The 14304-nt window shown below is 48.2% G+C and overlaps 1 protein-coding gene across 2 annotated transcripts in view; it reads right to left on the bottom strand.

Moving 5' to 3' along the window:
- Window positions 1-13224, bottom strand: part of RBL1 (RB transcriptional corepressor like 1) — a 73166-nt gene extending 59942 nt beyond the window's left edge. For both annotated transcript variants that reach the window (XM_019550744.1, XM_019550748.1), the window contains exon 1: window positions 13032-13224. In XM_019550744.1, coding sequence (XP_019406289.1) covers window positions 13032-13190 — 159 coding nt within the window. In that variant the 5' untranslated portion in view covers window positions 13191-13224. The remainder of the gene's footprint in view (window positions 1-13031) is intronic.
- Between the last annotated feature and the right edge of the window lie 1080 nt (window positions 13225-14304).

Here is a 14304-nt window from a genome sequence, read left to right as displayed (position 1 = left end):
GGGGGAGTCACTATTCCCCCGTGCACTGCCAGGAGTGACCAGGAATAAGGGTCACAAGCTGGCAGAGGGCAGGTTTAGGCTAGATATCAGGAAGCGCTACTTCACGGTCAGGGTGGCTAGGATCTGGACCCAACTTCCAAGAGAAGTGGTGCTAGCTCCTAACCTAGAGGTTTTTAAGAGGAGGTTGGATGAACATCTTGCTGGGGTCGTCTGACCCCAGTACTATTTCCTGCCATGGCAGGGGGTCGGACTAGATGATCTACTCAGGTCCCTTCCAAACCTAGAAACTATGTAACTATGAAACAGTTCCTTTTACTTAGCCAAATAGGGAAATGAAAACTGCTTAACCACACTAACTTCTCAGGAATTAGAGGGCTATTCTTAATTTCTATGGAATGGAGCAGACAGAAAGGGTGTCACGAAGCCACAGACAGAGACACTCAAGAGGATTCTCTGGCTGCCCTCAAAGCAGGTTGGTTGGGGGGAAGGGTGCAGAGAAGGCTACATGAGCTCCCTGTGAGGAGAGGTAGACTGGAGGTCCCCAGTGCAGAGAGCTAGCTGCAACTGAGGGGTTGTTGACTCAAGAGGATTTTCATAGAAATTTTATGAGGGCTAGGTGATAGTCTGAAAGTAGGGTATGGATTTTGTCAGTTTTACCATTTCCTGCCATTAAAGCATTTGATCACTTTTTTTTCTATGTAACAAACAGTTTTGTTTTTTCTGTTATCTGACTGAAGTACCTGTGGTAAACTGATGTCTGGGCAAATTAATAACCTGGGCATATTCATTTGGTGGAGTGGGGGACCACTAAGCTTATGCAAACCCAGGGTGTAGCTCTGACAGCATCCCAACACCTCAGGGTTTTGTCAAGAAAAGCACTTTTTCCTAGCAGAGTCCTGTAGTCTGTTGGCTATACTTTTGAATTAAAAGATGAGAATAACTATATGCCAAGGTCAATAAAAACAGGTCATCCTTTTTTAAATAATAAAAAAAAAGTTTTTAAAACTTTAAAATACACTTCCTTTTTTAAAAGTAAATCCTATTTGAATTTAAATTTGGAAGAAGGACAATCACTTAAAGTAAATGAAATATAAAAACCAATGCAGGTCATCTACCTGTCAGTTTTCATAAAAGTTTAACCAAAATGCAGTTTATGAGCAGTAAGTTCTATCTATCTAAATGTATCTTGACATAAATCATAAGAAAATTTGATCTACGAAATAAATGCATCCTTCACACCCACCTAATAATAGCATACATTAAACTAGTGATTGCTTACATAAAGGCATACAGCTATGTACTTGTTATCAAGAGTGTTAACTTTAATGTAACAGCTATATTTAATTGCAATCAGTATGTGTTAATAGTTATCAACTAGGAACAATCAAACTTCTTGAGGAAATAGCTAAAAAGTGCAAATACAAAACAAAATTAAAACAAGTTTTTATGATCGAAAATTTAAATCATAATACAAATCACCAATTTAAATAATTTTGATTTAAAAAAAAAAAAAAAAATCAACCTGTTCCTACAGTGTAACATACTGTATACCATAGCAGTACTCAGTTTTTGCCCCTCAAAACAAATGAATGGCATGGGGCAGTTTATGGGCCACAGCAGGGCTCTATACCACCCTTGAATGCCAGGATTATTCCCAGGGCTCAGTACCGCCTGTGCCCAGCTAAAACCTTATCCTGGCCAGGAGGGGCAGCACAGGTTCCCCAGGACTGATTCTGGTGTATGGGGGCTGAGCAGGGCAGCACTGGGCTCTGAGGCTCAATCCCAGCCAGGGGCAGGCAGCGCAGGACTTCCCACTGCCCCCAGCTAGTAAGGATCTGGCTGTGGGGCCTGCTGCCACCCCTGCCTGGCCAATATCAATCTCCAGGGGCCCTGCACACTGGAATTGGGCTCTGCATTGCCCTGCATACCCAATCTAGTACACGACACGATGCTGAGGGTTAGATCTGGCCTGTGGGCCAGGGGTTGAGCACTCCTGGTATAACACAGGGCCACATTTCTTAGTTAAAAAAAAAAAAAAAAAATCAACTATCTTTTCTACTCTCAGGGATACCAGCCTTGTTTGTTTTTTCCTTTTGGGACATTCAGGGATTTTTCCATGCTTCCCTCATGCAAGAAGTGCCCCCAACCAGGGTTGGGAACCTACAGCCTGCAAAACAATTTTATCTAGCCTACAGAGCCAGGAGATTTCATACACTTGCAGCTAAGCTTCCATTAAAAGCAGATCCTGCTCCAAAATGCTGCTGACCCCTGCCTGAATCAAACTGCTGACAAAGTCACTTTTTTCTCTATCAGACTTCAGATACTTTTGGTAAGAGCCTGATCCTGGCCAGCTGGGGGCACCAAGGAGTCCTATGCTGCCTCCTCCTGGCTAGGATTGGGCCTCAGAGCCTTGTGCTGCCGCCCCTGGCCCCCACACACCAGAATCTGGCCTAGAGAATCTGTGCTGCTCCCACCTAGCCAGGATCAGGTTCTGACTGGGCAGAGCCCTGGGGGCAATCCCAGCACATAGGGGTGGTGTGTAAGGCCCTATGTGGTTCAGATTGCCCCATGCCATCTGGTCTGTGGGGCAAAAACTATGTCGTCCGCTTTAACTTGTCAAATCAATGCATACAAGTTTTTATAAACTGCTTCCTGCAATTACTCTGAATTACACACATAAATATTTTCAAAATGGAAAAAAATAGATACCTTACAATAATCTGAATATTTAAGTATGGCCTCTATCGTTGTGCCCTGGTGTAATGGCTAGTGAGGACAGTATTATTTTGTTTAATTAAAAATAGTCTTTAATTTTAACAAGCTCTTTTTGAACTCAGACGTTCCAAGCACCTCACAATGCTACCAGGCCCAAGATCAAACATTCTACTCTCCAACTGGACCCTAACCAATGGTAGATATTAGTAAAATAACCATTTTTTCTGTTCAAAGCATGCCACTTGCTGGTGTGAGGCAAGGGCTCTGCTACACGTTCAGATTAAAGCTGGATAGAAATCAGCTATAGAGTTGTTACACACAGATATCCTACAAAGCCTTTGAACCACAGGCAAGAAAAAAAAAGGCTCTTAAACAAATCAAGAGATCTCTTCTTCTACCTTACCTCTAACACTCTTTCCTACTTCCTCGTCTAGGACGTAAATGTCCTGCTTGTCTATCATGAGAAAACTGCACTGATTTAAAGTGAAATGTGAATTTTAAATAGTACCACTTTGTCCCACAAAAAGTATGTCAAAAATTTTCCTGGTCTCTACAAAAAAACAACAGAGTGTAGAAGGCAAATAAAATATCTCCTGCTCCATCTAGGCACAGATCACAAAGGACATGGAAAAACATCACTTTTACACTGATTTAAATTGTAATTTAAACCTGAGGCAGACAGAAATACTATATTTATGTGAATATAAAATGAGGTCCCCCCCTCCCAATCAGGATGGGGAAAAAGCCCCTTACTTTATATTTGCCTACCAGTAAAGACCACCCCCTTCCCCCATTAGATACACTGGCTAAACTGCTCTTATAAACAGCATGTGCTCAGTCATGGAAACCAAATATGAAGTTGATTGAATGCAGCCCATGCTGAGCATGCCCAAAAACACACAGCCCATAACTGGGCTAACACATTGATGGGAATTTTTTTATTATTTTTTTTTTTTTAAAGGGGGGACAGGCTACACTGCCCTATCCTTGTGGTAGGTCCCCATTAATTTTGTGGAATTGGGGGACTGCTTTCACACTTTCCCCCTAGCTGTTCCTTGGCCTTTTGGCTAGAAGCAGCTAGATTGGGGGACATCTGAACTCCAAGACCTGGGGATTGTACATAGGATGCCACCTAAACAAACAAACAATACTGATGGGAACCTTTTTTTTTTTTCTTTTGTGGTCCTAAAAAAAAAAAACAAAAACCCATAAATGGATGGGTGTTTGCTCTGCCAGGAACTGGCACTAGGCCTGAAGGTTCTGCAGTACCTGGCTGGCACTGGGAAGGCAAAAGCCAGCCCTGACACCCTCCCCTTGGTGCCAAAAATGTTAAAAGTTCAAGATGACAAAGTTTGAGGCATAAGGAAATACAGGACCTGAGCAACAGTTAAAGGGCTGGGCTGGGCTAAAGGGACTAGGGGCTCAAGTAGTTTTCTCTTCTGTGCTTCCTGTTGTAGACCACGGACCCAGGAGAGAAGGCTGCGTGGAAGAGGTCAACAGACACCTCAGATGGTGGTGCTACCGCAAGGGGTTTGGTTACCTCAACCACAGCATGCACTTCAGACAGAGAGGACTTCTAGGACAAGATGGCATTCACCTCATGCGGAGAGGCAAGGCCCTGTTCTCTGCCAGGATGGCTGATCTACGGGACAGGGCTTTAAACTGACTTTGCTGGGGGACAGGGAAACTCCAAGTGGAGCATGCCTGGGGACTAGCACACAGGAAAGTTCCCTTGTAGAACACTAGCACAACTGTTTTCAAAAATGCTAACCAAACAATTCTCCCACAGCATCTTAGGAAAATGAGGGTGTCAACTGAAGCCCTTAGCTGCCTGTACACAAATGCCAGAAACATGGGGAATAAGCAGGAGGAGCTTATCCTGCTCTCTAGTGGGCAATATGACCTGGAAGGGATCACGGAGACCTGGTGGGACTCCTCGCATGACTGGAGCATAGCCATAGAGGGCTATACCCTGCACAGAAAGGACAGAGTAGGGAGAAAAGGCAGATGGGTAGAGCTCTCTACATGAGAGAGCAGTACACCTCTCTGGAGGCTGACATTGACTTCAAAGATAAGCAGCTTGAAACCGTCTGGGTCAAGCTACTGGGGGGGGGGGGGGGGGGTGTAGCGGCAGCACAGGCAAAGTGAGAGAGACGTCACTGTGGGTATTTACTACAGGCTACCGAACCAAGGGCAAGGTGCTGCATCTGGAGTTCCCTTGAGAACTGACAGAGGCTGCACACGCAAGGGATTTGGTAGTCATGGGTGACTTCAATTACCCGGACAGACTGGGAGGAACACTTGGCTAGGCCAGATCATTCACACAGTTTCCTGACGGCGATTGAGGAGCAATTTCTGAACCAGGAAGTGCAAGGGCCAACAAGAGGTAACACTCTTCTGGAGCTGGTCTTGGTCAAGGGGGATGATTTGGTGTGTGGCTTGAACACTGAGGGTAACCTGGGTGACAGTGACCGTGAAATTATCATGTTCACTGTCCGCCACAAGGTTGACAAATCAACCAGCAGGACTGAAGTCCTGGACTTCAAGAATGCTGACTTTGACAGGCTCAGAGCATTAGTAGAGAAGGCTATGAGGGACCAGGAAGGGAAGGCAAATGGGGTGTGCGAAGAGTGGTCGTTGCTCAAGGACATGATCCTCGAAGCACAAAAGAATACCGTTCCTGCAATGAGGAAAGGTAGCAGGAGGGCTGGGAAAACCTCCTGGCTTAACAGGGACATTGCAGTCCTCTTAAAAAAAGAGAGAGGTGTACACACAGTGGAAGCTAGGGACTGTCCCCAAGAAGGATTATACTTTAGTGGCCAGCACTTGTAGGGAAATGATCAGGAGAGCCAAGGTGGTGACTGAGCTTAGGTCAGCCACAGGAGTCAAGGACAATAAGAAGTCCTTCTTTAGGTATGTAAGCAGAAGGAAAACAAATGGAAGTGCGAGACCCCTGCTGAACACCTTGGGATAGCTGGTAACCAACCGTCAGGAAAAAACTGAACTCCTGAATGCCCATTTTCCTTTGGTATTTCAAAGGACCATAGGGAAAAATCCAGTGAGACGAGGCTCATAGCGGGCATGCCAGGATGCTGAGCGGGTGCAATACCAGCTAGAAGAGCTAGATGTTTATAAGTCAGTGGGACCAGATGGACTCCATTCGAGAGTGCTGAAGAAGCTGGCTAAGGTCATTGCAGAACCCCTGGCAAAGCTCTTTCAGAATTTGTGGCACACAGGGGAAATCCCTGAGGATTGGAAGAGGGCCAACACAGTGCCCATCTTCAAGAAGGGAAAGAGCGAGGACCTGGGCAACTATAGGCCAGTCAGCCTAGCCTCTATCCCAGGGAAAATCCTGGAAAAGTTCATTAAAGAATCTATGTGCAATACACTCACAGAAGATAAGATTCTGAATGACAGCCAGCATGGTTTTGTCACAGGTAGGTCTTGTCTTACCAATCTCATCTCCTTCTATGACCAAGTCTCTCGCCACCTGGACATGGGAGACAAGGTAGACGTTATATACGTAGACTTCCAAAAGGCTTTTGATCTAGTATCCCACAATATCCTTGTCGGAAAACTGGAAGACTGAGGGCTCAGCTGCTTGACGGTTCAGTGGGTGGGAAACTGGCTACAGGGTAGGACCCAGAGAGTTCTCATGAGCAGATATGTGTCGTCATGGCATGAAGTGGCCAGCGCTGTCCCTCAGGGGTCTGTGCTTGGACCAGTGCTTTTCAACATCTTTATCAATGATTTGGATGGGGAAGCGAAAAGCTCGCTGGCCAAGTTCACAGATGACACCAAGTTATGGGGCAGTATGACCATGCCAGAAGATGGACTGCTGATACAGGTGGATCTGGACAGGCTCAAGAGTTGGGCAGACCAGAACCAAATTAAGTTTAACACTTCCAACTGTAAGGTGCTCCATCTAGGGGCAAATAACCCTCAACATACATACCGGCTCAGAGGTGACAGCCTGACCTGCACCATGGCTGAATGGGACCTAGGGGTAATTTCATAGACATTAGGGCAGAAAGGGACCTTGGAAGATCATCGACTCCAGCCCCCTGCCCCAGGAGCAGGAAGTCAGTAATGACTGACCACCGTGTGAACATAAGCTGTCAGTGCGATGCGGTGGCCAGCAAGGCAAACAACATGCTGGCGTGCATCAGCCAATGAATCTCGTGTAAAACTAAGGAAGTGCTACTCCCACTGTACTCTGCACTGGCGAGACCACAGTTGGAGTACTGTGTCTAGTTCTGGGCACTGCACTTCAGTAAGGATGTGGAAAAACTTGAGAGGGTCCAGAGAAGAGCCATGGACTTGGCTCTGATCAGGGGCTTGCAAGGCAGGCCATACGAGGAAAGGCTGAGGGACCTGCGCGTCTTCAGCCTAACGAAGAGAAGGTTGAAAGGGGACTTGATAGTGGTTTACCTCTGTATCAAAGGAGTGCATCAGGAGCTCAGTGAACAGCTGTTCACTAGGGCACCCCTGGGAAAGACCAGGACCAATGGATATAAAATCCTGGAAGGTCACTTCAGGCTTAATACCAGGAAAAATTCCTTCACAGTTAGGGTGTCCAGACTGCAGAATACACTCCCTCCAGAGGTGGTGCAGTCACCTACCTTGGAGGTTTTCAAGAGAAGACTGGATAGTCACCTCACTGGGGTCACATGACTCCAGTTGTCTTCCTGCCTAGAGCAGGAGGGGCTGCACCCGATGATCTGCAAGGTCCCTTCCAGCCCTTAACAATCTATGAATCTAAGGGGCTACATGGTGAGAGGGCTGAGGTAGGGATGTGAACTCAACTAAGTTACATAAGAAATATGCAGCCATTTAAGCCCTGGGCGGAAAGACTGGGAAGGGGGAAGGGACACGATGCCTGTACAGCAGAGAATATACAGGAAACCCCACACAATAATACCTCATTTGAGTAGGGAGTTGGTTTGTAGGCACACACACACACAGTTACAAATAGAGATATGTGGGAAACTGGCTTTAGAAAGTCCTTGGAATCCTTTAGGTGTGGCAGCGGGGTGGGGGAGCGGTGGTCAGGTAAGTCTCCTCTGTATCACTTCTGGTCAGGGGTTTGGTAGGGTCCACTTACTGGCACTGTCCTGTGATGTGCTCCACATAGATGTCCCTGGACCAGAGGATGGTGTTGGAAAACATAAGGCACTGCATCAGCTTGGTGTAGCTATGAGATATGTAGCAGGTGTGTAGGATGCTCTTGTTGCTGGGGTCCCACGTTCCAAGTGCCCCAATGATCAGCACCTCGACCGTCACACGTCACATCCCCAGCACCTCAAGATGTTCGCCAGTGGCTGGTACTTGTCTCGCTTCCTTTCACGGGCCTCAACAAAGGCTTGCCACTGGTTCTCAAAGGGGAGGGTGACATCTACCATCATGATGCACTTGCCGGCTTCACTGGTCACAGCTGGCTCTCACAGCCTGGGATGGCGCAGCTGATGGACACGGTCCCTGCTGAGGCCAGGATGGCCTTGGCCAGTCAGTCCTGTATGGCACTGTGGTGCAGCTGCCACGCTCTGACATGGGACTTGCTGACACACGACACATGGGGGAGGGTCTCTGCCTTGTAGCCACAGCTTCAGCACTGTTTGTCAAAGTTCCCATACCAGACTAATGCTGACTTGCAGGCAGTTGAGGTGGACACAGTGGATGAAGTGCCGGTCCACAAGCTGGCATCTCACTTGGAGGTGAGATCAAAGACCCTGCCTTGGTTAGGTTTTGCCCTCAGGTGGCCAGCATACTTGACTCAGATGGTGGTACCTGGCCTTCAGGAACTGTTCCAGAATGGTCCTCGCATGGGGAAGCAGGGAGGGGGTGTCCCGGTGACATGGTTGGTGTTGGGGGTCAGGAGCAATGAGACTCCCAGCTCCTAGAGTTCCTCTTTCCAGGTCCGGGCACAGACAATGTGCTTCCTGAGGTGGCATGTGGCATTGTGGGCTTGGCTCCACAATGAGGCGAAGTTCTTGCCACCCCGGCTTAACTTATTATCAAAAGAGCAGCTCAGCCAGGTTGCTGGGTCACGTCCAGTGGGCTGTCTCCTCCAGGGCGCTGGCAGCAATGCTGCTCACTATCTCGTCTGGACAGGTCAGAAGGTGAAAGATGTGGGTGACCACTGCAGCTGATGGTGCTGACTGGCGTCCCAAGCTCCCGGAGTGTGTCAAAGACATGGTGGTGGGGCATGGAGCCAAAGGCGCTGGAGATGTCCAGCCACACCACTGCGCACAGCCTTCTGGCCCAAGTTTCATCTGAAGCATGCTTGTAGCAGCCCTCATTAGAGAGGAAGCCCTTCTGGCTCAAGCTGATATATTCCAGATACCCCTCACATGCTAATTAGCTCCCAACTCATGCCTGGAACTGGGTATTCTTGTCACAAGTCCTAGAATTCCAAAAATGTATATGCAGATGAGGCCCAGGGCTTCTTGATCTGTTTTATAGTTTCATAGTAGCCAGGGTCAGGAGGGACCTGAACAGATCATCTAGCCTGACCCCCTGCCACAGGCAGGAATGAATGCTGGGTTCACAAGACCCCAGACAGGTGATCATCCAACCTCCTCTTGAATTTGCCCAAGGTAGGCATGAGCACTGCTTCCCTGGGAAGTTGGTTCCAGATTTTGGCTACCCTAACTGTAAAAAACTGCCTTCTGATCTCTAACCTGAACCTATTCTCCATCAGCTTATTACCATTGTTCCTTGTCACCTCAGGTGGTGCTGTAGGGAAAGGATCCACAATAATCACATGCGACAGGCTAAGAGGCTGACAGCGGCATAGAAGTTTGGTAATGTTTGCCAGACCTTTAAGGCTCATAAAGAAACAGGAATCATTGGAAATGGGAAAGAAAGGCACTACTCAGCTGCAGAAGTGAAGAAGTTGAAACATATTTGATGCAGTGGTTCACCATGACTTGAAAAAGACCTGGCACTGTGGGGGACTGGGCACAATGGTGCTCAGAGAGATAGGTTAGTGAAGTCCTTGTGGTTGGCTAAGATCAAATTCTAGTTTCCCTTTGCTCCCCTTTTGTTGGTACTTTTTCACATTTGTTCAATAAAAGCATTTTTTCTAACAGCTAGCTGTATCCTCACTCTCTGCTCTATCCTGTGCCCCATCATTATGCCTCCCAAATCCCTGAAAACCCAAAAGCATGGGTCTAAGCACTCTCCCCCACACTACCTCAAGTCAAGCAAACCTGAAGACCCTGGTCAAGTGCAGGCTGTTTATGAGAGAAGGGAAAACAAAAATATGAAAATGCCCCACCAAGGTCATTTATTTCATAGGGTACATAAAGCAAGGATGAAAACACTCCCCTCCATTTGTCCAAACTGAAGCATGCTGGGCTGGGTGCTCAGTCTTACCTCTAGTGTCAAAGCTACATCACTCTGTGAATTGGGACCCAATTAGTGACATTTGGGAACAGTTCAATTGCTATACATGTCAGCATTAATTCTCTTCTGTAACAGAGGCCAGATCAGCTCCAGGATGCTGTTCATCAACTCACATACAGAATTAGGGGCTGAGGAAGAAATGCACATGGGCCTGCTATATTTGCACATAGTGTTTGTTACCTTTAAAGTAGATGGTGAAAACAGGATAAAAAAATTGCTCTAGAATACCAGATGGACTCCGTTGATCTCTTAGAAAAAGTAAGCTTAGCATCTAGCAGAACAGTTTTGACATTGTTCTTTACACCTTTACCATCAAAATAATGTTAGAATTTTCTAAAACAGTTTCTCAGCCCAGGGGTTATACGAATATATGAAAGGGTTGCGAACAAACTTTAAAAATGGATCATACTTTGCCTACATTTTGAAAAAAACAGATGCTGCTTGTGCTTCACCATATGTTAACACTCTGCATACTAATAAATGGGGATCTGGGTTTTCCATCTGCCGTGGAAAAACATGACTTTTCTTCTTTAAAGGAAAAAAAATATGGGAAACTAAAGGTTTCCCCTTGAAGGCTGGTAGAGTTCCAGCCTGCAATGGGCTGCTCGGGTCTGGGAGTAAAAAAGAGAAAGACGGGGACCAGGCAAGGCAGCCATCTATTCAATGAGCTGAAACTCAAAGAAGAATTCTGTAAGTGCACAGAATGACCTTTCAGAACTTGATTAGTGACCAACTAAGGGCTTCTCTACTTATGAAATCATGCCAGAAAACCTGCATGCACTTTAAATTCAGACATACAGCTTTGAACACATGCAGTGTTATTCAGGAATCAAATACCTCCGTGGGTAGTCCACATCTTATGCATTCATCTGAGACCTAAGAGCATCTATACACATGCTCTGATGTGTTCTAATTTTAATGCATAGGAACAGACTCAGTTAACTGAGTCTCCTGGAGCATTCTATTAAGAACATCTCACATTTCAAAATGGTGGCAAGGGCACTTTACCTAAAGTTCATTTGATGAGCTTTAGGTAACGTGCCCCCAGTGCCATTTCGAAACGCAAGGACCTTAAACACAAGGCACTGCAAGCATTTTAATTATAGCGGCTCTGTAATTAAAACACGCCCCCCACCAGAGCATGTGTAAAAATGCCATAAGTGACAGACCAAGGATAGGGAACTCCCAGCACAGGTGCCAGGCCGTGGCATGCATTTTGCTTGGCACACAAGCCTCAGGGTGGACAGTAGGGAAAGGGCTGGGGCTACACTGCCACAATAAGGGGAACCATGAGGGGCCTGATGCCGCTGCGCCAACATCTTACAAGTTGAGGCTGTGGATGTTTTGGCACTTTGCCCAAAAACGTTGCCGACCCATCAAGTAGTAAAGCCTTCCTTTCTCACACTGGCCTTCAGACAACCCTATCCTACTCAGCAGTCAGAAGCAAGTCATCTCAGCTTGTGTGTACATCGGTCAGATTATCCAAACACAGACTGACACTGGAATGCCATATCAAAATTTCTCTGGCCATACCACTGATTTTTATAGCAGCATTTCTCAATCCATGGGTCGCAAAAATATATGAAAGGGTCACAAAACAAACTTTAAAATTGGATTCTCCTTTAAAGGAGAAAACATGGGAAGCTCTGGCTTTTCAGGGGGAAAACATGGGAAACCGTGGCTTGTCCCCCTCCTTCCCCATGCCCTACACACATCCACCCACCCACACACTAGGGACTGGGCCCTGGGAGCAGTTAGGAGTGAGGGGCACAGGGTCAGGATTGATCATTGCTTTTTACAAATAAGTCCTGGTACAAAAAGAGGTTGAAAACCACTGCTCTACATAATTTAAAAATTCTAGCATTTTCTTTTAAAGAGGTCTGATTTTTTTTAAAGCAGTGCTAAATTGGCAGATAAATCAATCTGACTCTGCTGTATTATCTAAAGTCTTTCCCACCATAGTACACTCAGTTTCACAGAAGGAAAATGAAAGTCAATATTTAAGCAATGGAAGATGTTCCAATACGGTGATTACAGCCAAGTAATTGCTTCTGCAGACAGACACCGCATACGGAAGAGGAGCCGGGTGCTGTATTTTACCCAAGGCACTGCAAACACCTCAAAGGGACACCATACTTTGGGGTTGGGTTTATTTTTTTCAAAGACATTTTTGTGTTCCAAGCCGAATCAAATCCAAATCCAAATCCAAATCCAAATCCATGAGTCAGTCCAGAACGGTAAGTGGCCCTACAACCAGCAAACATCCTCCACCCCCACCAGGAGCTTCAAATGTTTCCAAAGTCTTTTGATAGGCATCCTACATGCAAGGCCAAACCCAAAGGCTTGGGGTTGGGATGCCCCCCAAGTGTCGCCTGCCCTTCAGCCATATGGCCTCAGAAACAAGCTAGGGAGAAGCCTCACTTTTATATAAAATGGGCATTAAGCCCCACCACCTTGGTGGGTACTAAACGACGCCAGAAGAACAGTTATCCCTGAGAAGTTTAAGGAAACCTGCCTTCATGGACCCAGATACATGGTGTTTCCCCTGCCAGGTAAGCACAAGCACACCATGCCTAGGTGCAGAATGAAACTGGAATCTGCCCCAGGACCCGATGTCGCCAGTCTCCTTCAGCAGGCGCCGGCCTCGGGCGAGCACGACTACAGCCAAGCGGCTCCGGCCAGCGATGCAAGGAACCACCGCCGCCCGCTGTGCTACAAGCCCCGTCGCTCAGAGCGCGGGCGGGCAGCGGCTCCCTCCCCTCTGCCCCGCGAGTCATCCTTGAAGCTTACTGCTGCGACGGTACCCGCAGATCCGCCGGAGCCACCGCCCCTCCACAAGCACTTTCTGACCCCGCCCAAGCCCAGCAGCAGCCGAGGGGCGCGGCCGCGGAGCTCGGCCCGGCTCTCACCTCCAGGCTGTAGGTGCCCTGCAGCGCCGTGAAGTCCCGCAGAGCCGCGGCAGCGCTGGCAGCGTCCAGGTTGAGCTCCTGACAGAGGCGCTCGATGGCGATGCGGGCCGCGCCCTGGGCGGCTCCAGAGTCCCACGCAGGGTCCTGCTCCAGGGACATACCGGCCGCCCAGCCACCGCCACCCAACAACCACAATCCCACAAGCCTTTGCGTCCAGCGCGCCAAAACCGCCTAGCGGAGGTGGGAACCAATCCTTCCGCCCCGCCCCTCGCTCTCGCGAGAACTTCCTCGGGCGACTCAGCCAGCTACAGCTGCTGGAGTGGACCGCCGAGCCCAGCGCAGCTCTTCTGTGTTTGGCTGCCTTGCCCCGCCGCTGCCGGCTGCAGCCTCGCTCCCTTTGTTGACGCACTGGCTCTGTGGGGTGCTATGACGTAGTGACGCGACAGTGGTGACGCGGGTTCTTCCTCTTGCTGCGAAATGCTCCGGGTTCCGCTATGCGGACAGGCGGGCTGGGGACGGGAGCTGACAGGAGGTCCTGAACCGCCCTCGCCCCGGGCGCAGCATGAAGCCCGGGGACAGCGTTTACTAACGGAGGTTTAATCCCGGCGTCCACACGTCGTGGGACAGTCACAAATCCTGACACGGCTCCCTCGCTGTCCGGGTAATGCTGGTGAGGAGCAGTTTTCTCCCAGACGTGCCGCAGAGGGGAGGACCTGGTAACCAGCTCCGCTGGTTCAGCCTTATAGCCTGTTTGATCTCAGCTGCTGTGCTGTTTTCTGGCCAATTCCCACCCCCCAGTGCTTCTGCTTTACCCGCCTCCGGTTGCTGTGACTTCCTACCATGCAGATGCCTATAGCTACACAACCATGTAGTGAGCATAAATTAGATTGCTCTTAACTCCTTGTGGAGAAAGGGTGCCAATCCACTGGCATGACAGGGAGACTGAAAAAAAAGTCAAGTAATTGGCCATAGTGAAATAGTAAATACTGCATCAAGTTCCCATAGTTGTAGACTTGTAAAGTACTCAGATCCCCTGTATAAGCGTCCTTAAGCTAAGTACCAGAAGGGCTGGGTATAAAGAGCAGAGGCCAAGCATTTGGTCTGAGATGGATGTAGCTGTTCTCTGGAATGGAGAGGAAAAACACACTTAGTGCTGGCCTCTGATGAGAGTGGGAGGTCTGGGGAGGATCAATTTTGCCTTTTAAGGCAGGGGTGGGCGAAATACAGTCCACAAACCAGATCCATTCTCTCCAGCCCATGGGGCCTCCCCAGA

This window comes from Crocodylus porosus, unplaced genomic scaffold (assembly GCF_001723895.1).
Source record: "Crocodylus porosus isolate Cpor-Errol unplaced genomic scaffold, CroPor_comp1, whole genome shotgun sequence".
In the NCBI taxonomy this organism is placed as follows: Eukaryota; Metazoa; Chordata; order Crocodylia; family Crocodylidae; genus Crocodylus; species Crocodylus porosus.
The sequence above is the reverse complement of the archived record's forward strand: the minus strand, read 5'-3'. Positions and strand labels throughout refer to the sequence as shown.